At 43.6% G+C, this 27,836-nt stretch overlaps 1 protein-coding gene across 2 annotated transcripts; it reads left to right on the top strand.

The window, feature by feature from the left end:
* The first annotated feature begins 678 nt into the window (after nucleotides 1–678).
* On the top strand, nucleotides 679–27,836 carry LOC111376473 (ubiquitin-conjugating enzyme E2 5A-like). 2 transcript variants are annotated; one of them, XM_022999433.1, is made up of 4 exons: nucleotides 679–739; nucleotides 14,021–14,160; nucleotides 27,058–27,162; nucleotides 27,738–27,836. In XM_022999433.1, the coding sequence occupies exons 1-4, from the start codon at nucleotides 679–681 to the stop codon at nucleotides 27,834–27,836; spliced, it is 405 nt and encodes a 134-aa protein (XP_022855201.1). The 2 variants fall into 2 exon arrangements, with proteins under 2 accessions (XP_022855201.1, XP_022855202.1); XM_022999434.1 differs by having other exon boundaries at nucleotides 679–745; nucleotides 14,030–14,160.

Here is a 27,836-nt window from a genome sequence, read left to right as displayed (position 1 = left end):
GTTTGCAGCAGCCAATGTATATATATATCTATTATGTCTATTTAAGTAAATTTATATAGGATTTAAAATATAATAAAATTTTATTTTTAAAAGTGGACGTACTTATAAAAAGGGTGAATGGAAATAGCGGTACCCATTTTTTATTGTCATTTCTTGAAATTATTAGTATCTGATTTTCAATTGAGTTATCCGGAGAAATGATTTTTATAGGTTGTCAAATTGTCTCTTTGAGTATGGAAGAAATCCAGATCTTAAGTGTCTATGCCAAATTTGAATCCTCCCTCCATGTTGTATTTGGTTTACGTATAACGGAAGTTATATGGTGACCATGGACTAATAACAAAGACGATACCATGAATGAGTTCACTCTTTTTATGGGCCCATGATGATGGTTGGCGAATATGTTCTTCAGCCAACAAGGGCCTCATATTCTAAAATTTTTCCTGGCTCCAATAAGTGATTATTACACCTGATAACTCTTTTTGTACCATGTTGCTGCCTTAGTTTTTTAGCACTTTCTTTCCTCTAACTTACTAATTTGATTAAGTTGAATGTAGGAATTCAACTCCTCAAGAATAGAGATCTTTGATTCTCTTTATTGTAAAATCCTTTTTTGATTGGCCAGCAAATCTTCCTTTATGAATAATTTTCAGGTCTTTAATATCGACCTGAATAGAAATGGCTTCAAAGAGGATTCAGAAAGAATTGAAGGACTTGCAGAAGGACCCTCCTGCATCTTTCTCAATCCCCTAGATTTTATTTCCATCTTAGATTTTCTAAGTTATAGAATATGTTTTCCTGTAATATCCTGATTCTTTCCATGCTAATGGAAATCTGAAATTGGTTTTTGCTTTTTCTATCTGAAGCTGATAAGTTTTTGTTTTCTGTACTCGAATTGAATCTTTTTGGTTCACAAAATCAACATTACTCTTCCTGGCAAGGAAGAGAACGGAGGTTGTTGCATGCACACTAAAGTCTTTTGTTACACCCCTAACTAAACCACTTCGAAACAACAGTCACACCATTCCCACATGTCCATCCCCTAGCTAAACCACTTCGGATCATCCCCTAGCTAAACCACTTCGGAATAAGCAGTCACACCACTCCCATGTGTCCATCCCCTAGCTAAACGACTTCGGAACAAACAGTCAAGCCACTCCCCGAAGTTTCACATGTTCACTCGAAGTGGTTTCGAAGTGATGCCCACTCCTGACGACCTCAACATGGCGCATTGCAAGGTGAAGAGTAGATCCACTGAAGCAACCGAAATGTTCCTCAACTCCGAAGCATTGAGCACTCTGAGACACTCCCTTAATAGATCCCTCCGCCGCCACTGCTAAAAAGATATCTGTCAGGATCCCCTCTGCCTCCAAAGATCAATTGATGTGACGTCTCCATAGGTTTAGTTGATGTGACTTATCAACTTTATGTCAACTCAGCTCAGAAGAACTAATCGTTCGCTCACTCTAGACGCGACTGATTGAAGCCTATGAGTGGACGCCTCATACCGTTAGATGCATATACGCGTCCCACATTCAGCGGTGCTCTACCTTTATAAATACCCAAAGTTTGGCAAGAGACAAAGGTAATGAAACTCTTATAACTTAGCTTTCCATACTAAGAAATATATATTCTTCTACACACTCTCTTGCATAACTTGAGCACTGTTCCGATCACCCAACGCTGACTTGACCATCGGAGTGTATACGATCTCCACCACCACTGCTAGTTCCGGTCGTGTGCTTTTGACCATGCTTTATTGTGCGCAGGGAGAATTATGTGGAGTAGCTATCCGTTGGCCAAGTGGAGGGTCCAATTCTCGAGGTCGACAGATTGATACCGTATGTGGAAAACTTTCTGTCCAAAAGAAGCCACTGGCAAACCATCGACTTACCCTGAAAAGGGCACGTTTTTGAAAAAGAACAAGGTCAACCTACAAAGTTCTTAACACCCTTGAAAGGATAAACAAAATGAGTTATAGTAATGATGATGCAAATTTTGAAGGGCACGGGGATGCCTCTGAAGAAGAGGTAATCAAGACCAATGTCACGCATCGGAGATCCCATCATCGGCGTCACCAAGGCAACAGAACATCACTCACTAAAGGAATGGCTCAAATAATAAGAGACATTGTCGCTCAGAATATGGCGATGCGTGAATTCTTCATGTAGGCCCGAGGTCATCAGGGCTTCCAGATGCCTCAAGGATCATATCTAGCTTAAGAAATTCCTGCGCCTCATGGCCGAGTCCATTCGAGTCAACACCGGGAACACCCTCTTGAAAGAGAAGTAGGTGTGGATGTGACGTCCTACGCGCAAGGAAGCCAACCAGCAGAACCACCACTAGAAGAGAAGTTCCCATCGGAATACGAACCCCAAAGGTCCGTCAGCATCTTCAACAGAATAGGGCAGAACCCTAGCAATAGGGTCCACTCCGTACAAAGATCAATCCGACAAGAGCAGGAGCAACAAGTACCTCCTCCGCCTAGAAATAAGCGGGAGAGGAAAAACCTAGTGGATTGGGGTAGTTGAGAAGAGGCACCTCCACCTCCCCAAAATTCATCTGAGGGGGAAGGCTCTGAAGGGCCATGCCGCTCCTACGAAATTGATGATGATGATGACAACCTCCCCTTCTCTAGAGAAATTCGAAGCTTTCCGATGTCTGCAAACTTCATGCCCCTTAAAATCCCAAAGTATGAAGGAAAAGGGGAACCACTGAGACACCTGACTAAGTACATGACGCGGATGAGCCTCAGAGGAGCCTCGTCGGCACTGAAATGTAGGGCCTTTCATCTAACCCTCACCGAAGCTGCTGAAGTATGGTACAACAGATTACCACTCTTGAGCATCAGAAGTGGCCAAACTTGAAAAAGGTAATTCTGAACCAATACCTTTCACGAAGGGAAGGAGAGGCCCCAGTGCAACGCTTGCAAGACATGAGGCAAGCTCGTGGCGAGATGCTGAAAAGCTGTCTCGCTAGATTCATCGATGAAATCACGTACTACGAGCAAGTCACTGACAGGGAGGCCCTTTCAACCTTGAATGGTGGCCTCAACATGAACACTCTGTTCTGGAGGGATGTACGTAGCAAGAATCCCACCACCTATGACGAGCTAGTTGAAATGATGAGGATGAAAATTGTCAATGAGGAGATGATTGACCATCGGAATCATGCGGCTTAGGGACTTTCCCTGCCCTAAAGGCAGATGAGTCAAGGGCCAACCGTGCACCTTGTCACCCAGCAATGGACCCAGGCCGATCACACAGTAGCCCCCACATCCGGATAGGCATTGGCTTCAGCCACTCTAAATGCAGTGCCAGTGCTAGCATATGAAAATACTCTTGCCGAGGCAGGGCCATTTGGGGGAACAAACAATCAGAAGAAGAATAAGCGATCAAACAAGCCCTTGGAAGGGGCAAGGTTCTGTACCTTTCACCAACTTTACAGACACGACACCAACGAATGTGGATATGTTCCTCGATTCTCGAGCTGAAGTAACTCATGCTCCTCGAGAAGGGTGAATACACCCACAAGTCCACCTCCCCGAATAGTGGAGAGAGGTGATATAAAGACCAATCAGTCCGGAGGAGAGAATCTAGGGACAGAGGAGAATCCAAGCATAGGGATCAGGCCCCATCTGGAGGCCAAGTTATCAGGAAAATTGATACAGTCCCCGTTCGGTAGCAATTTTTTTCAAAATGTATTTTTCTCTCTCTTTTTTTTCAACCACACATTCTTTATTAAAATAATATTACACGTAAATGAAATTTTTTTCCTTATTTCTCAACCACACATTTCACATCAATTTACTATTCTAAAATACATTTTTACATAAAATGCCTATCAAACACCCCCACAATCATTGGAGGACCTCACATCGGGGGCAATACGAGGAACGCCCAGAGGAACTATACAAGGGAAGCAAATGATCCACCAATGATTACTTACATTGTCAATCAGACCCAAGAGGCCAACAGGATGGCCTCGATCACTTTTTCTCAAGAAGATGCATAAGGAGTTCACCACTCCCATTGTGATGCGCTAGCGGTAAAACCGTAGTAGCTCGAAACGGACTTAAACACATGGTTTTCGACAATGGAAACTCGGTGAATATACTGTTCAAATCTGCCTTTGATAAAATGCAGATTCAACATGGGTTGATCCCCATGATCGACCCGCTATTTGGATTTACTAGTGACAGCATCGTCCCACGAGGGCGAATTACTTTGCCTGTTGAGATATGGCCAGTCCCCCTAGTAGCCCACCACTTCATGGAGTTCCTGATGGTGGACCACATATCAGCTACCATGGAGTATTGGGCCATGGAGTATTGGGCCGACTTGCCTTGAAAGATCTTTAGGCAGTTACATCCATCCATTACTTGTGTATGAAGTTCCCAACCGAACATGGGATTGCTACAGTTCGAGGCAACCAAATGGGCATAAGGGCATGTTACCTTAACTCTCTATGAAAATTCGAGCTTCACACTGTTAATGTCATCATAACAGAGGCAGGCAATGAAGTCGACATGGACATAGAGATGCTCGACGCCCTTGAACAAGGACACACCTCCGAACAAGAGGAAGACATCGACATGGTAGAGACCCCTGAAGAAGGGCACCTTCTTGATGAGTTGGATCCTCGAATTATCGAGTCCGAACCAAATGCGACTCCAATTGAAGAATTGAAAACTTTCCCCATCAACCTTGAAGACCTCACTCAGGTCTTGCGGATTGGGAAAACACTACCCCCCGAAGTGAAGGAAGAAGTGATGAACTTCCTGAAAAGGAACCTGGATGTCTTCGCCTGGAAGCACGAAGACATGGTGAGAATAGACCCAAGGATCAGTTGCCACCACCTTAATATCAACTCCTCCTGCGCCCCCACATTGGCAGAAAAGACGAGCCCTCAATTCAGAGCGATATGAGGCGCTCAAAGAAGAAGTCGACAAACTCAGTCGTCGTGGCTTCATCAGAGAAGCTATCTATCTAAAGTGGATATTCAACCCGATTCTCGTAAAGAAACCTAGTGAAAAATGGAGAGTGTGTATAGACTTCACAAATTTGAACAAAGCATGTCCCAAGGACAGCTTTCCTTTCCCAAAAATAGACCAACTGGTGGACTCCACTGCTGGACATGAACTCTTGATCTTCATGGATGCATACTCAAGGTACAACCAGATACCCATGTTCCAACCTGATGAGAAGTCCACATCGTTCATCACAGACAGAGGATTGTATCGCTATAAGGTGATGCCCTTCGGATTGAAAAATGTCGGAGCTACATACCAAAGGCTGGTCAACATGATGTTTGCCGAGCTCATTGGTAAAACTATGGAGGTCTACATGGACGACATACTAGTTAAAAGCCTCCAGGCGAAAGAACACATAAGTCAACTCGACCAGACCTTTCAGATTCTTAGAAAGTATAAAATGAAGTTGAACCCTTTGAAGTGCACCTTCGGGGTAGCTTCGGGTCAATTTCTAGGGTATATTGTGGACCAAAGAGGAATCGAGGCCAATCCGGAAAAGATAAGGGCCTTATTGAAAATGAGGTCGCCTCAAAAGCCAAAGGAGGTCCAAAGCCTCAACGGCCAGATAGCCGCACTCAGCCGCCTCATCTCCAGGGTCACTGACAACAGCCTACCCTTCTTCAAAATCTTGAAACAAAGAAAGAAGTTCCAATGGATGGATGAGTGCGAAGAAGCCTTCCAAGCGCTGAAGAAACACTTAGGAGAGGCACCCCTGCTATCCAAATCTGAGCCACGAGAATCACTGCTGCTGTACTTAGCGGTCTTAGACGAGGCTATCAGCATAGTCCTTGTTAGAGAAGAAAACACGCATCAACTGCTGGTGTACTAAATTAGCAAGGCACTATTCTCAGCAGAGACACTTTACCCAGATATGGAAAAGCTTGCACTCTCCCTTGTTACAGCATCAAGGAAGTTGAGACCATACTTTTAGACCCATTCAATTGAAGTTCTCACCAACTTCCCCCTGAAGCAAGTGTTGCAGAGAACATATGTTTCAGGCCGTTTGCTAAAATGGGCAATCGAGCTCAGCGAGTTCGACCTACTGTTCCAACCCCGAAACGCCATCAAGGGTTAAGCCCTCGCAGATTTTGTGACTGAGTTTGCCAAAGCCCCAGAAATGGAGGTGACAATGGAACCAGTCGAGCCCCCAACATGGAACCTATTTGTGCATGGCTCGTCAGGAGAGACTGGCTCCGGAGCAAGAGTAGTTTTGGAAATCCCAGAGGGCCATAAACTAAACTGCGCAGTTAGGTTCGACTTCAAATTCTCGAACAACGCTGCGGAATATGAGGCCCTCCTAGCAGGCCTTAGACTAGCGAAAGAAATGCAAGTGAAAAGGCTCCTAGAAAGTAGCGACTCGCAACTTGTAGTAAGTCAGGTCAACGGAAAGTTTACAGCCAAAGATAATAGCATGGCTGCGTATCTGAAATTGGTTTTGAACCTAGTCTCTCACTTCGAGAGATTCGAATTGGTTCAAGTCCCACGCCTCGAAAATACACACGTCGACACCCTGTCCAAGTTGGCCAGTAGCAGAGATTCGAAGTTGCTAAAAATTGTCCCAATTGAGCGCCTACCAAAACCTTCCATCTCTGGACGCGAAGAGGTACTATGAATTGAAGGCACCCCACTTTGGATACAACCCATAGTGGCCTATCTCAAAAATCAATCACTGTTAGCCTCGAAGAGCGAGGCGAAGAAATTGAGGAGGAGAGCTGCTGACTTTGTTCTCCAAGATGATGTGCTCTACAAAAGGGGCTTCACCTCGCCACTTCTTCGATGCGTGAGAGGAGAAGAAGCCATGTATATACTCAGGGAGATCCATGAGCGAGTCTGCGGTAACCACTCCGGAGGAATGGTTCTGGCACACAAAGTACTTCAACAAGGCTACTTCTGGCTGACCCTGAAGAGGGACTCTTACCAGTTTGTTCAAAAATGTGACAAGTGCCAACGCTTCTCAAATATTTAAAGACAGCCTTCTCAAAGTCTCTCCGTGGTCACCAGCCCCTGGCTGTTCGCCAAGTGGGGCATAGACTTTATTGGCCCGCTTCCAAAAGGAAGAGGAAGCGCTACTTTTGCCATTGTTGTCGTTGACTACTTCACCAAGTGAGTTGAAGCTGAACCTCTAGCAAAAATCACTGAAGCGAACACTACAAAGTTCGTCTGGAAAAATATCATTTGTAGGTTTGGTATTCTCCACTCTTTAGTGTCTGATAACGGAAGGAAGTTCGACAACAAAAAAATGTGAGACTTGTGTGACGAACTCAGCATAAGAAAGGACTTCTCAACACCTCATCATCTTCAAGCAAACGGCCAGGTTGAGACAGTGAATAAAACTATCGAGCATACCCTGAAAAGGAAGTTTGACGCCTCGAAAGAGGCATGGGTCGATGAACTTCCCCATGTCCTCTGGGCCATTCGAACAACCAGCTAAACTGTAACAGGTGAAACACCCTTCTTCATGACCTATGGATCCGAAGCCATGAGTCCTGTCGAGGTGGGTGTCCCCTCTCATCGTCGGATACATTTCAATGAGATTGACAACGAGAAACTCGAGTGTACGAGCTTCACCTCCTTGGAGTGTACGAGCTTCACCTCCTAGAAGAAAGGAGAGATTTCTCTCAAATAAAATTGGCCAAATATCAGAGAAAAATGACCCGTTATTACAACTCTAAGGTCAGAAATCGAACTTTTCATGTGGAGGACCTCGTCCTCAGAAGGGCCTTCCAATCATTGAAGTCAACTGGGTCTGGAGTGTTTGGACTGAACTGGGAAGATCTTTATCGTATCCGCAGGAGTCCCGACCCGGCACTTATGAAATTGAAGACATGGCAGGGAAAGTGCTGCCTCATCAGTGGAACATTGAACACTTGAGAAAATACTATCAGTCATAAGTGTATTTCTGATCCTTTCTCCATTTTGTCTAGTCTATTGTAACATTCCTATCTTGCTAAGTGCTGAAACTGCCATAGTAAAAGACAATGTTGTAAAAGACTTAAGTTATAATACCTCGGTTCTTCAGTATTTTATATGGATCAATTCTTTAGTCATCGACTATTTATTATTGGTAAGTAATGCTTAATATTTACTTGTTACTCATCAAGATACAAATAGTCCAGCACAAATAAAAGAAGTGTCAATACTTAGCAAAAAAATCCATTCCATTAATAACAAGATTACAATAATTGGGCCGAAGCCATTACAATGAGCCCTAATCTATTGGCACTATAGCCCCTGCCCCCACCTCGGCCTCCTCGGGGAGCCGTTTCTGCCCCTGTAACAACATTTCCCGTAGCAGTAGTGGCTATGTCGGGGCTACCCTCGGTAGGCCCACCGAACACTTCCTCCAAAGTCGAGATGTCCAAGTTTAGGTGGACCTCCCTGAGGCACTGCAGCATAGCCTGGGCATTCCACGAGGCCCAATACTTGGCAAATGTGTCATACAACTCATGCTCTTCAAAGTGGTCAATAAAGTGCTGCACGGCTGACTCTCCAACTATTTTTGCCTTTGCCTTCAGAGACTTGATCTCTTCAACTTGGACCTCCGTCCGCTACCTCAGCTCTCTCTTCTCCTTATTCGAGGCATTGAGGGCCTCCACTATATGGCGGTGATTGATCGGTATTAAATGGCACGTCGCAAGTGCACGGGTCGCGATCAAGTAGTATAATGGACCTTTTTAAGTCCCAGTCGATCCCTCAGAGAGTGTTGTTTTCAATTACGAGTGTATTTGTTTCAAATTAACGAAAAAGATACACACATTTAAAAGTTCGATTTTAAAAACTATAAAAAGGCGAATACTCGATTTTGATTTAAAATACTTAAAAAGTGGAAAATTTTGATTTTAAAAGATGTTGGAATTTATGATTTCGCTTAACCCTTTTCAAGCCAATTATGCGTCGATGCAAATTACCAAAATATGTGGTTAGACCCGATTTTCCAAAATTAGTCAATAACCTCTGTCGAGCGATATCAACCCTAATTGCTTGGCATTAACATATTTCTATATCGTTCTAAACCAAACAACTACATTCAATTTTTGTGAAAATAACTCAACGGGTCACATAGGGTAGGTATACATGTCTGGATATCTAAACGCGTATAGTCGAAACCATACAAACCTATGGTATTAATTATTTCGGTCTATTATGTGCAACTATTTTTCAATAATTACACAACTACCTAACCACAATATCTATTGACGTCAAATAAATGTAGTAATCTTAAACATGATAATTAATACACCAATATTTTGATAACAAATGCATATCTAACAACATATAACACGATATTAATGAAAATAGGTTAAGCTAATACATAAATTCCAACATAAACTTGTTTAGTTCATCATTCTAACAAAATAACAAAGAGATTCTTATAAACATATCATTACAAACATGAAGAACTAAATGAAAGGAATACAAAAGTTGAGATAAAACCCTTTTAAATACGAATTGTAATTCCTTCAATGTATTCTTCAAGCTTTCCTTAATGATTTCCTTGCTATATCCACTTGATTCCCAAAATAAAACTAAAATTAACAAAAGAAAATAAAACTAAAAGAAAAAAATCAAGAAAAAGATAGAGAGAGACCAAGAGAGATAGAAAGAGAAGTGAAAGAGTTGGGAAAGAGTTTTTTTACCTACCAAGTTATATTAGTATATTTACGGAATATGTATAAAATATAATATAAAAAAAGATATTATTAGACACAACATAAATATCCTAAAAATATCTAGCATAAAATAAGGATAAAATAATAAAAAGGTTGACCAAAAAATCTTGAAATTGCAGATCAGGTCCTTCAACTTTCATTTAGTGCAATTTAGTCCTCAAAATTTAACTTTTATTACATTTAGGCCCTTCCATAATTGCACTTCAAGTCCTCAGCTTCACAATTTTGTTCAATTTAAGTCCTTTTCCTTCTCTTTTCGCTCGTTATACTTCTTTCCGAGGTTTTAGCCTACAAAAGTAACAATTACACAATTATAAATAGAGATCTACTCAATTTTATCAATAATAAAGTCTCAAAAAGTGCTAAATAAGTGTGTAAAAACACACTTATCAGTGATGCTCGTTGGCATGGTCAATCTGCCTCGTCAGAACAGCTACTTGGCATTCAGTTTCATGCAGTTCTTTCTTTAGCTGTTCTGATGTGATCTTAGCCGCTCTCGCCTCCACCGCCTTCTTTGCCTTCCTGGCCTCATCTACTTAGGCCCAGGCCGTCCTCATTTCGTCTCCATAAGAAGAGGCCTTCTCCAACCGTTAGACTAGGTCGATATTTTTTGCCCTAAGGTCCTTCACCAGACGCTCCAGTTGAACACTGGTGCTTAACCCTCGGGCGAGGCAGGTATTGTTAGTAGCCATGAGATTTTTCGGCTGAGCAGGACGACGTGTGGTCCCTCCAGACCTCAATCCTGTATTTGCAATGGATCCAGGCCACAACAGCAGTCTCTGGAGGGAGGGACTCCAGTACTTTCTTCATTGGCTCCTCAGAGGTGCAGCCGAAGAAATCCTGCTCCATTGAGGGACGAGCCCTCCTTTCTCTCCTCTGTAGCCGCCAGAGCAAGAGGCGCTGCAGTATTGGGGGCAGATGCCAACACTGGGGTCACCTTAGGTACACAGTTAGGCCTCTTTCCAATCACAACCCCTGTGGGGATGCCTTCTGCCTTGTGGCCGCCCTCGCCACAGTAGGGGCCCCTGCAGGCCCAGCTGCCCTCTTGCCCTTCTTCAGCAAGGGCTCCTCCTCCTCGGCCCGGGGAGTTTCTTACTGGCAGCTGTCAAGTCCTCCATTTGTTTCCTATAGGCCGAGAAGGACGTCTTCAGAGCCCTCGCCTCAGCCATCATCCTTTGGATGATCTTGAAGTCCAGCTTCAGAGGCCTCTTCTTGTTAAAGTCGTCTGCAGCAAACAAGATAGAAAATCAGATGTTTGATATAACCATGATGTAACCTCTGCACTCACCTTAGGAGGCCATCAGCTCGTGCTCCACAAAATGGATGTTCTTCCTTATCAGCTCATTGTAAGACCTCCTCTTAGGGGAAAACTGATAGACGGTGCAGATAGTATCGAAGTTTTCTGTAGACAATTCGCACCGAGGAAGAGGACTTGCAAGAAAGGATGAGTTACATTCTGAACGCAAGTAAACATATTTGCAGAGACGAAGTACTAGTACTCACTAAATGTGGAGTATTTGGTGGGAACAGTAAGGGGTGCCAGGAGGTCACCTCTATTGTGTCCCATCTCCCGGAAGCCCAGGACCACGAACTCTTCCATTCCTTGATGGAGCCTGGTAGATCGAGCACGAATGGAGTGTAAGACCCCCAGGAAGTTAGGTAGTACCATCCCTTCGTCTTATCACCCTTCGCCAGGACCTTGGGTATATACAATGTTTGGAAGACAGAAAAGGGCATCTCCTCCCCATAGGATGCCTCCTTCCACAACATCCACAAACCCACCATCTGACTCCAAGAGTTCGGATTCAATTGGGTGGGGGCTAGGCCATAGGACCTTAATACATATCTAAAGAAGGGATGGATAGGCAACCTAAGCCCCGCCCTCAATATCGCCTCGATAATAGCTACGCACCCCGATCTTGGGTAATAGGCTCACTCATACGGCCCCAAAAGTATCAAACCCACACTATATGAGATTCTATATTTGGTCTTAAGCCTAGCCAGGTCGGCCGTTTTCAACTTGGAAAGATAGTCAGACACCCCTAGAGGTTTCCCCCCCAAAATCGCCTCGAAAATTTCATCCAAAGTGGCCAAAACGGGCTCATCTACCTTGACAACCTCTAGGTCCCCTTCAGAATGCTCACTACTCTCAAAAGCCATCTTCAGAATTCAAAAAACATGAAAAACTAGATAAATACTTACTGAAATAAACGGATTGGGGCTTTCTACGGTCAAAAAATAAGAAATGGCCCTCTGAAACCCGCCGAAAACTGAAAATGTTGCCGAAAACACTTGAAGATCGTCGGGAATCGCTATGAGATTTTGAGCGCAAAGACTGATTTCACAAAAGTGAAAACCTCTCAAAACGCTCAAGTTCTCCTTTTATAGGAGACCCCAGATGATCCCCACCGTTGAATTCAAACGATGTCAATCTAGGCCGTTCATCTCGTCACAAATCTGGATCGTTGAAATGAAACGTCAGATTTGATCAACGCCCAAGATCTGACAGTGCCCCTCACGCACGTATAAAAAGTGTCACCTCGAGTAAACAACAACTGTCAACAAAAAGTAGCCGCAGCAGCCCTTTTTCTGGGGACAGACATCACATTCAACTGTCGCCTTGGAAATACGTGACAGCTGTCACATTGATTAATGTCATCATAATACTTCAGATCAGAAATAATCCGTCCCAATTTGCCTCAGATGAATGCACTCTTCACCCAGCTTCAAAAGCTTCGGCGCCACGAAGCAGAGTCCCCTGTGGGTCACCGCCTCAGTCTCACGACCCTTCAGCTTTACAAGATTTAGCCATCTCCCAACGCGTTGTCCCCTGTGGGTCAGCTCATCGGTGACTTTGTGCTCTTCACCCATCTTCAAAAGTTTCGACGCCACTGACGCATAGTCCCCTGTAGGTCACCGTCTCGATCGTACGACCCTTCAGCTTTACAAAGCTTTAGCTATCTCCCAACGCGTCGTCCCCTGTGTGTCAGCGCACCTGTGACAAATGTGCTCTTCACCCAACTTCAAAAGCTTCGACGCCACTGACGCGAAGTCCCCTGTGGATCACCGCCTCGGTCGCACGACCCCTCAGTTTTACAAGGCTTTAGCCATCTCCCAACACGTCGTCCCCTATGGGTCAGTGCATCGATGGCAGATGAGCTCTTTACCCAGCTTTAAAAGCTTTGGCGCCATTGACATGAAGTCCCCTGTGGGTCACCGCCTCGATCGTACAACCCTTCAGCTTTACAAGACTTTAGCCATCTCCCAACGCATCGTCCCCTTTGGGTCAGCGTACCGGTGGTAGATGTTCTCTTCACCCAGCTTCAAAAGCTTCGACGCCACTGACGCGAATTTTCCTATAGGTCACTGCCTCGATCGTACGACCCCTCAGCTTTACAAGTTTTTAACCATCTTCTAACGCATCGTCCCCTTGGGTTAACGCGCTGGTGACAGATGAGCTCTTTTACTTTACAAGCTTCGGCGCAACCAAGAGAAAGCCCTACCCACATCACATCGGTCATTACTTTGCCTCAGCCAATAGCTATTCGACATGTCTGCTTACTTCATCCTTTCACATCCGCACTTTATCAAAATCCACAATACTTACTCCAAGGTCGACATACACAATCGGGAAAGCAAGTTCACCTATGATATGAATATCCATGCCTGAACTTGGGGAGACCACTGTTACACCCCTAATTAAACCACTTCGAAACAACAGTTGCACCACTCCCACATGTCCATCCCCTAGCTAAACCACTTCAGAACAAACAGTCACACCATTCCCACGTGTCCATCCTCTAGCTAAACCACTTCGGAACAAACAGTCACGCCACTCCCCGAAGTTCCACATGTTTACCCGAAGTGATGCCCACTCCTGATGAACTCAACATGGCGTGCTGCAAGGTGAAGAGTAGATCCGTTGAAACAACCGAAATGTCCCTCAACTCCGAAGCATTGAGCACTTCGAGACACTCCCTTAACAGATCCATTTGCCACCACTGTCAGAAAGATATCTGTCAGGATCCCCTCTGCCTCCAAAGATCAATTGATGTGACTTCTCCATAGGTCTAGTTGATGTGACTTATCAACTTTATGTCAACTCAACTTCATCTAGTCTTTCAGGTGCCAATCTTTTGTTCCTTTATCCACTCTGTTTGGGGTTTGGGTAAATTTAGTTACTTCGTGGCACATTTTTAATTGCTTTAAAGGGAAGTTGATTGTGAATTGCATCTTTCAAATTGCAATTTTTAAATAAATTGTAATCATAAATAAGTGAATTTGTTGTCATTTAGCTTTAAGCTCAAATTACTGTTGAATATTTTTCCAGGGCTTGTAGGTGAGGACATGTTCCACTGGCAAGCTACCATTATGTATCCTTCAGATAGCCCTTTTGCATGGGATGTGTTTCTCGTGACTATTCACTTCCCACCGGATTACCCTTTTAAGCCACCCAAGGTAACCTGCATAAATAGTGTCTAGATATGGCAAATAAATTTCAGCCTTCTAGTTGGGACACAAGGAGTAAGATGATGCATTGGTGCTTGCTGATTAGCAGTAGGATGATTAGGTCATTAACCCAGCCTATATCTCAATCTTCTATAGAACTATGTTTGCCCATGTTTTTCGCTATAGAACTATCATAAATGAACTTCAAAAACACTTTGATATTAGAATATGGTATGAGAGTACACCCTTGTGCAAGATTGAGTGTTGTATAAGACATGCATGTGAGAACAGGGATTTGAACTCACTCGAAAGCTGCAAAGTAATTCTTGAATAAGGTTGTTATGCCCAGCACATTAGTGATTATGGTTTTTATTTAGTCTTTTAGATGTGAGATAGGATAATTGCATTTTATATTGTTCCAGATCCACAATGCAACTTGAGACAAAAAATATTCTAAAATGCATATATATGCTCTGGGCTTTCTTGAAATGCCCTGCATATGGGGTATGCACGTGAATGTTGTCAACCCATTGTTGTTGACTGCATTTGCACGCTTAAACACTAAATACGCTTGGATATATGATAAAAAAATGTGTTCAAATTAGCCTAACAAAGTTCGGCACCCATTTTTATAACTAAAAATGCAAATTGAGTCCAATAAATATCAAATTAGCCTATATCACCCAAGTTCATGAATTAAATACAACAATCTGTAGGGTTTTGATGTTTAGAAAAATCAAAAACAAATTTTTCGTAGAGTTGCAAACTATTTACGTCGAACTTGATCCTCCTCCTCATTCGGTCTTCCTCTAATTTCACAGTTAAGATCTTCATCGAGTTGCAAAAACTTGAAGATGCATTTTTTATTTTGGTATTGCTCGCCTAATCAAAACTTTGAATGTCCTTTTTTTCCTCTAATTTTTAATTTTATGGAAAAATATCTATGAAATTCTTTCATAAGCTATAATAATTTTGAAGGTTATAATGCATTATTTTATTTACTTATTAGCTTGGAATATTTAAAATAATATTAAAAAGTGAAAAATGCATAATTAAGCATATTGCCACTGGATTACACATTTTAGAACCCTAAAATAAATAGAGTTTGTTCTGTTAAATCCTTAAAAGAAGCAGAGTTACCTTTTTAAGTGAACGTGCTTTTTAAAAAGAAATTTTTTGTTAAAAAAGCAACATATAAAGAGAAATAAAATGTTTGGGGACAAAAGTTACTTAAGTAACTTTGAATTTACAAATTTGATCAAACTTGAAAGTTATTATTACTTTTAAGTTGAAATGGTTAAGGAAAGAACCTCCGTGCCCTCTTGGCAGTGTAGGGTGCTTCCGTCGTTTCGATTATCAATTGTTATATGCAAAAGTGAGGTCGGGGCTTTCTCCCCCATTTTACCTCCGGTGTGAGAATCAGTAGGTGTGTTAGGAAAAAATAAATTCAGAATTCAGAAAGCTAAAAAATAAGCAATCATCCATACTTATATCGCCCTTAGAAGGTATTTATAGACGTCAGAAGCCGAGTGAGAGCCGGGTGCCTGTGGTACCACGTGTCCCACGTTGACCTTCCCATTATTCCCACGTTCTGAGTGGGTGTAGTTATTAACTACCCCACAGAGGTTGTGTTCATATTGACCACCATGTAACCTTGTTAATTCATCAGAGATTTCGAGGCTAAGTGTTGAGATGACCTTATAGGTAATTCCATGCTGGTCACTGGTCTTGCATAGAGGTAGAGCACCCCCGGGGGTTGATGATCTCTTATAGAGGTAGAGCCCTCAGGGCGATCGATGGTCTCGCGTAGAGGTGGAGCACCTTGGGGGGTTGATGGTCTCTTGTAGAGGTAGAAGCACCTCAGGGGGTTGATGGTCTCTTGTAGAGGTAGACGCACCTCGGGGGGTTGATGACTTCACATTAGCGTGTCATGATTTACATTGCCTATCTTTGGAAGTAATTTCTTATGTTAACTGATATCATTAGCCCCCTACTCCCTGTCGATATTTTTTCGACAGAGGAGTATCAACTTCCTTTATACGGATTTTTTTAAAATAAAATTAGCTCGAGTGAACAAATCGAGTAGTGCAATTTGGTTTGGGCAGCTATTCTACTGTACACTTGGCACCCAACCAATGGGCATGATCTTGGAGGGAATTTTCCCTCCAAAATTTTTGAATCCTTTTTGCTTATAAAAGGGAGTGGTCCCTCACATGTGAACCATTTTCTTCTACTCCAAACATCTTAGTTCTTTCTCTCTTCCAAGGTTCTCTCTTTTCCAAGGTAACTTTCTCCTCTTTTTTCTTCATTTTTTGTAAAATCATGTACAAAACTATCCTCTCTTCTTCTTCTTCCGATGAAAATAGTAATGAGGGACCGGTCGACGTCGAAAAAGATCCGACCGGCTAGTCGGTCGGCCGACCAGTCCCCCGCCGCCTGTCCGCGCGGTTGGTTGCTTCAGCCTCCCCCCTTTGTCTGACAGGTTTCCTTGTGAGTCTGATAGCCAAATCCTTTCAATTGATTCTCAGGCATTTATTTCGAATTCACCCAAGAGACATATTGGCTCCACCAAGCCTCCAAACCAAAACTTAGAAGTCGAGCGAGATCCGGCTGGCGAGGTCGTCCCCCTTGAAATTCCAAAAAGTTATAGCCTTTACAATTCCTCGCTTAAGTTAGAGAAATGTCTTGCTAGGTATAACCGGGTCGACGACTATATCTATAGAGCCCTCGGTCCCAAAGAGAAGCTCCTCGGGTCTGACCCTCGCGAGATAGTGGTGTATAAGGACATCATGGATGGTGGTTTCCGGCTACCCATTCATCCCTTTTTCATTCAATTTTCAATGAGTTTCATCTCACTCCTAGTCAAATAAACCCCAATGTTTGGAGAAAAGCGTTGTACTTCTTGTATGTTTGTCTTAGGAGGAGAATTTCGCTTTACATGGACCTCTTTAGGTGTGTCTTTGAGATGCATAAATTAGCTCGGTGTAATGCATTTGTCTTTTTTACCACTAGAGTCCCTTTGCTATTTCCTAAGTTCAGGAATTCGAATAGCGGTTGGAATTCTCGATTTTTCTTTGCCCCGCCTCCAGCAGGTCGGTTTCCTTTTAATACCTATTGGCGGCATCCTCAAATTCGCCTTTTCAATAGTCAAGTAGAAGCTTCCTCTACTCTAAAAGCTCAAATCCAACAGCTGGTTGATATACCTCCTCTTGCACCTGACTTAAGTCAAGTAGAAGCTTCCTCTACTCTAAAAGCTCAAATCCAACAGCTGGTTGATATACCTCCTCTTGCACCTGACTTAGGATCGATCCTGACCATGAGGAACACGTTGATAGTAGGGATGAGTCGTCCTACTAGTAGGCTGCTTCCACCGGTTCCTATTATTCTTGACATGCACACATTTCTTATTTGTTGCTTTTTGGGTCTAATCTGTTTGGGCGTGTGCATATAGATATGGACTTCGACCTGGACGAGGTATTGAAGACCCTGTCGGGAGGTGACGAGGGCCTCGCTCCTATTGACAGTAAACTCTTGAGCTTCCATTTCTTGTTTTGTGTTCTCACACTCTTTTGTTTTGCGAGCTTGACGAGCCTTACCTTGAATGTACAGGGATGAAATTTGACTTGGAGGGACCATGTACTCTATCCCGAACAAGGGCGTGGAAGTGACATTGAGCCATGCCCCACCCCCTTAAAAAGGAAAAAGATGGCTGACTAAGGGGAAAAATTTTCAAGTAGCAAAAGAGACTCTCCAGCCCTCAGATAAGCCTATCAATGTTGCTCATATTCGTAGGCCGGGCTCTTCCAGTCGCACGTGGGGGGAGCGTGAGGGTTCACCTCCTAATTTCGGGTTTCCTCCCACCTGGGGTTATCATGAGATGGAGGTACTTAAGTCTTTAGTGACACCCGCGCAGGCCAGGGCGATTGCAGGATGTAGCACAGATGACATCGAGAGGGCTGCGACGGTTTATCTCTAGAGGGTATGCTTATATTTATATAGTGCATGGTTATACCACTCGACTCTCATATTGTCTTCTCATCTTTTAGATGGTGGCCCTTCAGATTGGGCTTGCTGAATCGAGTTGTCGCTAGGCCTTAGAGCTAAAGACTCTTGCGGAGGAAAAGAAAAAGGAGGCTCATCACTACAAGAAGAAGATATCTTCCTTGAAGAAATCTGTAGAAGCGTCGGAGGCTCGAGCTCGTGAGCAGGAGACAGAGAACGACAATTTGTGGTCTGTGTTGGCTCGTGCTCTGGAAGAGGCGGTTGAGTGGTATAAGGCCTCTGCTGAGTACACTAGGGACTTGGAGGCTTCTGTTGAGCAATACAAATCATCGCCTGATTACGCTAGAGCTTTACATTCGTATGGGGGGATATCGATCGAGCACCCTTCTATTGCCCCCTCAGGTTTTGATAAGTTCCTTGCATAGCGCAAGGGGAAGGAGAGTGGGGCACAGTCATCTAGGTCACTTGGTCTTTTGTCGCGGGACAGCAGTGGTGGTGTTTCCCCCTCGAGTTGAAGCATGGCTTAGCAGTAGCACCTTTGTTAGTTCTCCTATTCTTTGTGTCGCCTTTTATTTCTATTTGTGGCATCATTTCCTACTTTCCCGGGGTGTGGGCAATAGTACATCACATGCTTTTTGTATGAATGCTATGTTATAAGCGGTTATTGATGTTGAAACTTGTTTCTCCCAGTGTTATTTTTCACGTTCAGTTGTTTGATAGCATGGGTAAATGTCATTAGTCACGTATGCTTGATTACAATGATTGATGGCCTTAGCCTATACTCTGACCATTTAGGTCTTTCTGCCTAGCCACGTGGGTCGAGATGTACTTGAGAGAGGAGCGTATTGGTTAGGGTCCTTAGCCGATTTTTTAGCTTTTCAAGGCTCTCCGCCTTGCTGCATGAGCTATGTCGACCATCGAAAGGTGGTCCGACGGTTAAGGGCCCCAGCCAGTTTTTTGGCTTTTTGCCTAGCCTCGTAGTCTATGTCGATCGTATGGAGGTGGTCAGGCGGTTTATGGCCTTAGCCAATTTTTTGACTTTTCAAGGCCCTCCGCCTAGCCGCGTGGGCTATGTCGATCGTCAAGAGGTGATCTGGCGATTAAGGGCTTTAGCCAATTTTTTGACTTTCCAAGGCTCTCAGCCTAGCTTCGTGGGCTATGTCGATCGTAGGGAGGTGGTCCGGTAGTTTAGGGCCTAGCCAATTTTTTGACTTTTCAAGGCTCTTCGCCTAGCCTCGTGGGCTATGTCGACCGTTGGAAAGTGGTCTAGCGGTTTAGGGCATTAGCCAATTTTTTATTTTTCAAGGCTCTCCACCTAGCCTCGTGGGCTATGTCGACCATAGGGAGATGGTCTGGCGGTTTAGGACCTTAGACAATTTTTTAACTTTTCAAGGCTCTTCGCCTAGCCTCGTGGGTTATGTCGACTGTTAAGAGGTGGTCTAGCGATTTAGGGCCTTAGCCAATTTTTTGACTTTTCAAGGCTTCCGTCTAGCCTCGTGGGCTATGTCGACCGTAGGGAGGTGGTCTGGCGGTTTAGGGTCTTAGCCAATTTTTTGACGTTTCAAAGCTCTCCGCCTAGTCGTGTGGGCTATGTTCACCGTATGTCTTCACGGGATGAACGTGGAGATTCAAGATTGCCTGTTACCATAAAAAATACTTGAATTTGTGGGCTCAGTAGGCGTACCGAGACGTCCCAGCTAGGTTGGCCTTTCCGTAGCGCCCTCATCATCCGCCACTGCCAAGGTCTTTCATTGAATAAAATAAGCTATTACACCTAAGAGCACCTTCGTGAGGCGTTACATGGAGAAAATGATCAATGCAACATATTCTACTGTATTTACAAAAGAAACAACCTATCTTTCTAATTTGAGTGTTTACTGATAGTACTTTTTGAGCTGTTCCACATTCCATGGCCTACCCAATGGCTTCCCTTTCATATCTTTTAGACTATAGGCTCCTTTTCCAAGGTTGCGGATTACTTCATATGGCCCTTCCCAATTCGGCCCAAGCTTTGGTGGGGGGTGTCCTGCTGCGGCTGCATTTCTTAATACAAGATCCCCTGGTTGAAAAACTCTGGATCTTACCCTTCGTTTAAAATATTTAGCGGCCCTTCGCTTGTATGCTAACATCCTTATCGCTGCCCTTTCTCTAGCCCCTTCGAGTAAGTCGAGTTTCACCCTGGTGGCTGCGACGTCAAGTTGCTTGGTTTTCATTCGACCAGTCTCACTTAAAATTTCGACGGGGACAGCTGCCTCCATCTCGAATGATAACTTAAAAGGTGTTTCACCAGCCATTCCCGTGGGGTCGTGTGATACGCCCACAATACATTGGGCAACTCGTCCGCCCAAAGTTCTTTCTCCTTTTCCAGCCTTGTCTTCAGATCCCATAGTATGGCTCGAATGGTCACTTCAGCTTGTCCATTTAACTGAGGGTAAGTGACCGAAGACAACCTGTGGTCGATGTGGTAGCTTTTACAAAAGGCTCTAAAACTGTGACTGTCGAATTGTTTGCCATTATCTGTAATGACTACGCTGGGTATGCCAAACCTGCATATTATATTTTTCCTGACGAAACCTTGCACCTTTCTTGTTGTGATGGTGGCCAAGGGCTCAACCTCTACCCACTTAGTGAAGTAGTCTATGGCAACCAATAAGAACTTCCTTTGCCCCTTAGCTAGGGGCAAAGGCCCCAAGATGTCTATCTCCCATTGAAAGAAAGGACACACCCCAAAAACTATCGTCTCCTGCTCGGCTAGAATGTGGATCAAATTTTCATGATGTTGACATGCCAATTCACCAACTCCTTAGCATCTTCCTTCATGCTAGGCCAATAATATCATTGTCGTAGTGCCTTGAATGCGAGGGTGGTTGCCACGAATTCCTGCATGTATCTCGTCTAGCACCTCCCGTGCTTCTGTCGGCCGCAAACATTTCAAATACGGCATTGTGAAACCTCGCTTGTAAAGCAGTCCATCGATGATGGCGAACGAGGCCTCCCGAGCCCTTAGCCTTCTTGCCGCGAAAGCATCTTCCGACAGCTTGTCCTTTGTGAGATATTTAATCAACGGGTCCATCCAACTTTTCCCAGGGTCGACATTTACAACATCAACCACATGCTAAATGCTAGGTCGCCGTAAGACTTGCACATTTGTTGTACGAGGCAAATGTCTGGGGTTAGCGGATGCAAGCTTAGCCAATGCGTCCGCCCGCTCATTGTCTTTTCGGGGGACCTTTGATATTTTAAACCTGGTGAATCCCCTTTGCAAATTTTTGACCCCCATCAAATATGCTGCCATCTTTCCGTCTTTTTGTTTCAAATTCTCCCGTCATTTGCCCGACTATTAACTGAGAGTTACTACAAATTTCCACTGAAGTTACCCCAAGTCTGGCTACCAGTCCTAAACCCGTGATCACCGCCTTGTATTCGGCATCATTATTTGTGGCTAGGAATTCGAAATGCAATGAGTATTCCAACTCTTCAACATTTGGCCCTATCATAATGATCCCCACCCCGGATCCCTCATCGTCCGAAGATTCATCTACAAAAATTTTTCAATCTGTCTGTTCCCCTGGTGGGTGCTCGGGCGGAATGGTGAGCTCAGTGATGAAGTCTGCTAGAGCTTGTGCCTTAATAGCCGTCCTTAGCCTAAACTCAATATCAAACTCACTTAACTCGATTTCCCATTTCAACAACCTCCCAGAGGTTTCTGGTCAATGGAGGATCTACTTGATAAGTTGGTTGGTCATTACTTGCACTATGTGAGATTGAACGTATGGTCTTAGCTTTCTAACCGCGACAATTAATGCAAACACTAGCTGCTCAACTAGGCTGTATCTTACCTCTGCGCCTTTTAATACTTGGCTCACATAGTAGACCGATTTTTGAGCCTTTGAGAATTCTTTCGCCAGCACCATGCTGACCGCCCGTGGTGAGACTGCCAAGTAAAGACACAACACGTCTCCGGGACATGGACTGGTCAGGATCGAGGGCTCTTGTAATGACTACTTCAGGCACCTAAGTGACTCTTCACATTCTTGGGTCCACTCAAAATTGGAGGAACCCCCTATAGCTTTGAAGAAGTGGTAGCACTTGTCTGTCGCCCGGCTCATGAAATGATTTAAAGTGGCTACCCGCCCTGTTAGTCTCTGGACTTCCTTCCTACTGATGGGGCTTTTCATTTCCAGTATTGCCTGAATTTTGTCTGGGTTCACTTCGATGCCCCTTTGCGTGATCATGAAGCCTAGGAATTTTCCTCCTGCAGTACCAAAAACACACTTCTCTGGATTGAACCTCAATCTGTTTAGTCGGGTAACATCAAACACTTTCTACAAACAGGCCACATGGTCATCAGCCTTGGCACTCTTGACCACGCGAAAACATCCAAGTTACTGGCTAGACATTTTGTCAATTTTTCCTTCTCCTTAGATCCCAGACCTGTTCCAACACTGAACTTTCGTCCCTCGACTACAAATATTTTTTCAGTCATATCGAACGGCTCGATCCGTCCCCTTGGGAATTCCACATCCAGCATCATGATTGGTGGTGAGTGTAGAACCCCAAATAATTTTAAACACCTTCGTGGCACTAAGACATGAATATTGGATGGCTAAAGTATACTTCAGATTTTTAGTCTCATTTGAGACCCATTTTCGACATAGGAAACATTCGATTTGGAAAATGATATCTAAATAAAAGTTGTAGCTCTTTGAGTTAGCTTTCCAACACAATTTGAATTACCTCAATCAGATATTGGGAAAAGAAGTTATGATAGAAACATTGAAAGTCGTGCAGTGTCAACTGGACTACAACCGGTCGACCGAAGCTACCTGAAATGAAAATTCTCATTTTTCTCTAAAATTTAAATATTTATTTTCATCAATTATTTTCTTAAAGGGCCACCCACGTTTTTGGCAATAAAAACCCCACTAAATTGAAGCATTTAACCTCAAACTTAAATGTCACCCATGTTTTTTCTATTAAATGAAATTTGACCCTTCATTTGCTTTAAGTTATGAAATATTTACCTATAAATAAAGACCTCATTTCACTCATTTTTTCTCACACCAAAAGCAAGAGCTTTTACATACTAAAGAAAAAGTTTCTAAGAGAGAAAAAGAGAGGGAGGAAAACTATTTTTCCTAGAAGTTTAAGAAGTGTTTTCAAGCATCAATTCTCAACGATTTTCAAACATCCAAGGAGTGCATTTCTTTCAATGTCCAAGTTTTATCGAAGTTTTCAATCCAAGTTTTCAAAGTTTCAAAAGTATCAATCAAGGTAGATAGATGTGCAATGTGTTTAATCGTGTTAAGTTATAAGTTTCGATTCATGTTAATGTTTGTATGTCAAATGGTACTCCGGTACGGCATATCCCTCTATGTTAATGGTTGTATGTCAAATCGTACTCTGGTACGGCATACCCCTCTATGTTGAAGAAATGTTCGTATGTCAAATGGTGCCTCAGAGTACGGCATGTATGAAAAGTTATAAAGTTAATATTTTGAAATGTATAGCTTGATCACGAATGCACCTATGACACCTATTGAGTTTTTCAACTCACGGGTTTAACCCCATCTCTACAGATTGAAGGAATTCTACCTTGGGCATGGATGGAGGAGAAGATGGAGAGTGATACAACGAGCCCATGAAAATCCGGTGAATAAGTGATTTGGATTTATTTTTATGAAATGTTTTCCAATGTTATTTCTTTAAAGTTTTGAATAACGCAGAATGCGAGAACAAGTTATGTTTTCTTCAAATAAATTACATTTTATTGTTTTGAAAATTGATTCAGTATTTTTGTTTAAAGTATTTGAAGTATTGTTATTTAAATTATTATCCGAAGATATAAGCTTCCGCTAAAACGTATACACTTGTTACTAAACTACCGGTTAAGCTAAGTAAAGTAAGTAGCGTTCTCGTCCACTAGGGGTCGGGGCGTTACAGTGAGCCTTTAGCCTGTATACTATCTACATAGCATTTCTTTGATGCATGCTGGTCCCCTCGCACGCACCCGACTCCCCTGCTAGTTGAGAACTTCATAATCTGATGGTAGGTTGATGGGACAGCACCGACTGCATTTAGCAATGGCAAGCCATAGATGGCATTGTAGGCCACGGGAGTCTTGAGAACAAGAAGTTAGTCACAATTACCACTGTCGCTGGATATGTGCCTAGCGTGACTGGAAGCTCCACAGTTCCTTCCGGTATCATTGTTGCTTCTCCAAAGCCTTGTAGAGGAGTGGTCACCATCTTCAACTTCTCTGGGGGAATCTTTAGACCCAAGAAGGCATCTCAGGTGAGGACGTTCACCGCACTTCCCCCGTCAACTAGCACCCTCTTCACGTCAAAATCCGTTATATCGCCTACTATCACTAAGACGTCATCATGGGGATGAGTTATATCGATCAAGTCCTCAAAGTAATGCTCTAGTTGAACCTTACTTTTTTCTGGATAGAGCAGACCCCCACGGAACGTGCATAGATCTTCCTGGCAGAATTTGAGTCGCCGCCCGATGCTACACCCATGATGATCATGTTTATCACTCCTGCCCTTGGCGGGGGTCGATCCTCGAGCCTTTGCTTGCCTCTGTCATTTTTTACATAATTAGCTAATAGTCCTTGCCTTAGTAGGCGCTCAATCTCCTCCTTCAACTGCAGACATTCTTCAGTATCATGTCCGTGATCTTTATAAAAATGACAGTACTTACTTTTATTTCTCTTGCTGGAGGGAGTCAGCATCAATTTAGGCCATTCGAGCTCTTTCATGTGCTGTATTTCCATTAATAACTTTGTACGTAGGATGTTCAAAGGGGTGGGTACTTGTACATCCTCTCGCTTCTACTTGACTGACCGGTCCTGGGTATAACCCTTTTTCATGCGTTCATTCTTTGGCTTATTCTTATCAGCGTACCTTCGCTCATCGTTTTTCTTTCGCTTATGAGCATCCGTCTCTCATCCATCCCTGAGATTTTTAGTTATCTTCTCCGCTTTCTTTGCATCGACGTACTTATCTCCATTCTTCAACAGGTCATGCATCAATTCCGAGGGATTTTTGGAGAGTGACATCTTAAAGGCCCGATTTCGCGTTCCATTCATCAAGGCGGTAACTACTGCGGACATTTGCAAGTCATTTATGCCGATAGTCGCCAGGCTAAACCTAGCCAAGTAATCCTGCAATGACTCATCCTTCTCCTATACGACCTGCATCAACCCAATAGTTGTCTTCCTCTTCCTCTTGCTACTTAGGAAGTAAGCTACAAAGCTCCTGGAGAGCTCATCAAACGTCTTGATAGACCGCAGGGCCAAGGTTGCTACCTAGTCCCTGGCCTTCCTCCTGAGTGTGGGGGGGAAGGACCAGCACATTACTGCGTCCGAGGCCGCATAAAGTCTCATCAGATCTACAAAGGTCCGCAAGTGGTCAAGTGGATCGATGACTCCATCATATGCTTCTATCATGGGCTGTTTGAAGCCTTGAGGTAAGGGGACCGCTATGATCTCAGGTACAAACGGGTCTTCCTCCAAAACCATCTGCCTTCGCTTATCCTTCCTCTTAGATAGTGCATCATCTATCTTTTGGGCCATGATTTCTTCCATCTTTTGTTCCAGGTCCACCATGGCCTGCGGAGGCTACTGAACTATGACCACTGGAGCCCCTAAATCTCCCGTCGCCTACTGAGAAATGGGTGGAACTACCGCGGGTGGCGCTTGAGGCGGCTGCTAGTTTGTCACTTCTGTTGGGCTCAATGGGGGGACCGCGCCTCTCTGTGACTGGTTTTGTAAGAGCGCCATCATTGTTACCAACTGAGTCTCCAAAGTGCTGAATTAACTCTGCGTCACATATTGCAGGGGCGGCGGTGGTTCGTGACCCCTCGTAACTGACTCCGACTCCATCTCTGCCGTATTCCCAACCAAACGAGTATCACTCGTTGTTCGTCTTCTCGACATAGCTTTTTAGTTCAAATATTTCCCACAGACGGTGCCAATGAAATGGTTAAGGAAAGAACCTCCGTGCCCTCCTAGCGGTGTAGGGTGCTTCCGCCGTATCGATTACCAATTGTTATTTGCAAAAGTGAGGTTGGGGCTTTCTCCCTCGTTTTACGTCCGGTGTGAGAATCAGTAGGTGTGTTAGGAGAAAATAAATTCGGAATTCAGATAGCTAAAAAATATGCAATCATCCGTACAAGTATCGCCCTTAGGAGGTATTTATAGACGTCAGAAGCTGAGCGAGAACCGGGTGGCTGTGGTGTCACGTGTCCTACGTTGGCCTTCCCATTATCCCCACGTTCTGAGTGGGGGGTCTTAACTACCACACGGAGGTTGTGTTCGTGGTGACCGCCATGTAACCTTGTTAATTCATCAGAGATTTTGAGGCTAAGTGTTGAGATGACTTTATAGGTAATTCCATGCTGGTCACTGGTCTTGCATAGAGGTAGAGCGCCCTCGGGGGGTCGACGGTCTCTCGTAGAGGTAGAGCGCCCCCATGGGGTCGACGGTCTCTCGTAGGGGTAGAGCGCCCCCATGGGATCGACGGTCTCTCGTAGAGGTAAAGCCCTCGGGGGGATCGATGGTCTCACGTAGAGGTGGAGCACCTCGGGGGGTTGATGGTCTCTTGTAGAGGTAGACGCACCTCGGGGGGTTGATAGTCTCTTGTAGAGGTAGATGCACTCTGGGGGTTTAATGGTCTCGTGTAGAGGTAGACGCACCCCGGGGGGTTGATGACTTCGCATTGGTATGTCATGATTTACATTGCTTATCTTTGGAAGCGATTTCTTATGTTAACTAATATCATAAGTAACTTCACTTTTTTTTAGGCTTAGCCAAACATAAGTACTCAATTGACCACTGAAAATTGCTTATTGTTGTGCACATGTCAGATGCTTATTATTGTTTATTTGTGCAACTAGCAGGTCTCCATTAAGACCAAAGTCTTTCATCCAAACATCAATAGTAATGGAAGCATTTGTCTTGATATCCTCAAAGAGCAGTGGAGCCCTGCCCTTACAGTATCGAAGGTGACATGTGGCCTCCTTGCAATCTTGCTTGTTCTCCGTAGTTTTTATTGCATATGGCCATTGACCAATCTATAATGAACCCAATAATTTTCCCTACTTTTTAACCACACATTCTCCTTGAAATCACTATTCCAAAATCTATTAATCCAAAAAAAAAAATAAAAAAAATATTGATGCTCAAACAAGGGTTGAATCCGTTTTGTATGCATTATTATAAAAATGATTCACACCGTCTCATAATGATAGGCTTGCTTTCGTTTTTTCTCTTCCAAATTATAGGTCACTTTACTTCTTGAAAATATAGTTGATTTCTTAGTTTTTTTTTTTTTAATATATCTCTATTTATTGTGTCTTCTTATCAAGAAATATGAACTACTAGTATTTAAATTATTATCTAATGTACGAGTATATTAGGAAAAATGTAAGAATAATTATGTTTTCAACTATATTAGTTACATTTTCTTAATCTGTATAAAAATGAAAACAAACCTATTTTTATGGGACGGATGGAATATTACGTTTATGAGTGATCCTTTTCTTACGTGCCATATGTATGACAGAGGTTGAATTTGTAGGTGTTGCTCTTGATTTGCTCCTTCCTGACTGATCCAAATCCTGATGATCCTCTTGTGCCTGAGATTGCTCACATGTACAAGACTGATAGAGCCAAGTAG

The sequence above is a fragment of the Olea europaea genome, unplaced genomic scaffold, assembly GCF_002742605.1.
Source record: "Olea europaea var. sylvestris unplaced genomic scaffold, O_europaea_v1 scaffold1508, whole genome shotgun sequence".
In the NCBI taxonomy this organism is placed as follows: domain Eukaryota; kingdom Viridiplantae; phylum Streptophyta; class Magnoliopsida; order Lamiales; family Oleaceae; genus Olea; species Olea europaea.
This window is presented reverse-complemented; position numbering and strand designations above follow the sequence as displayed.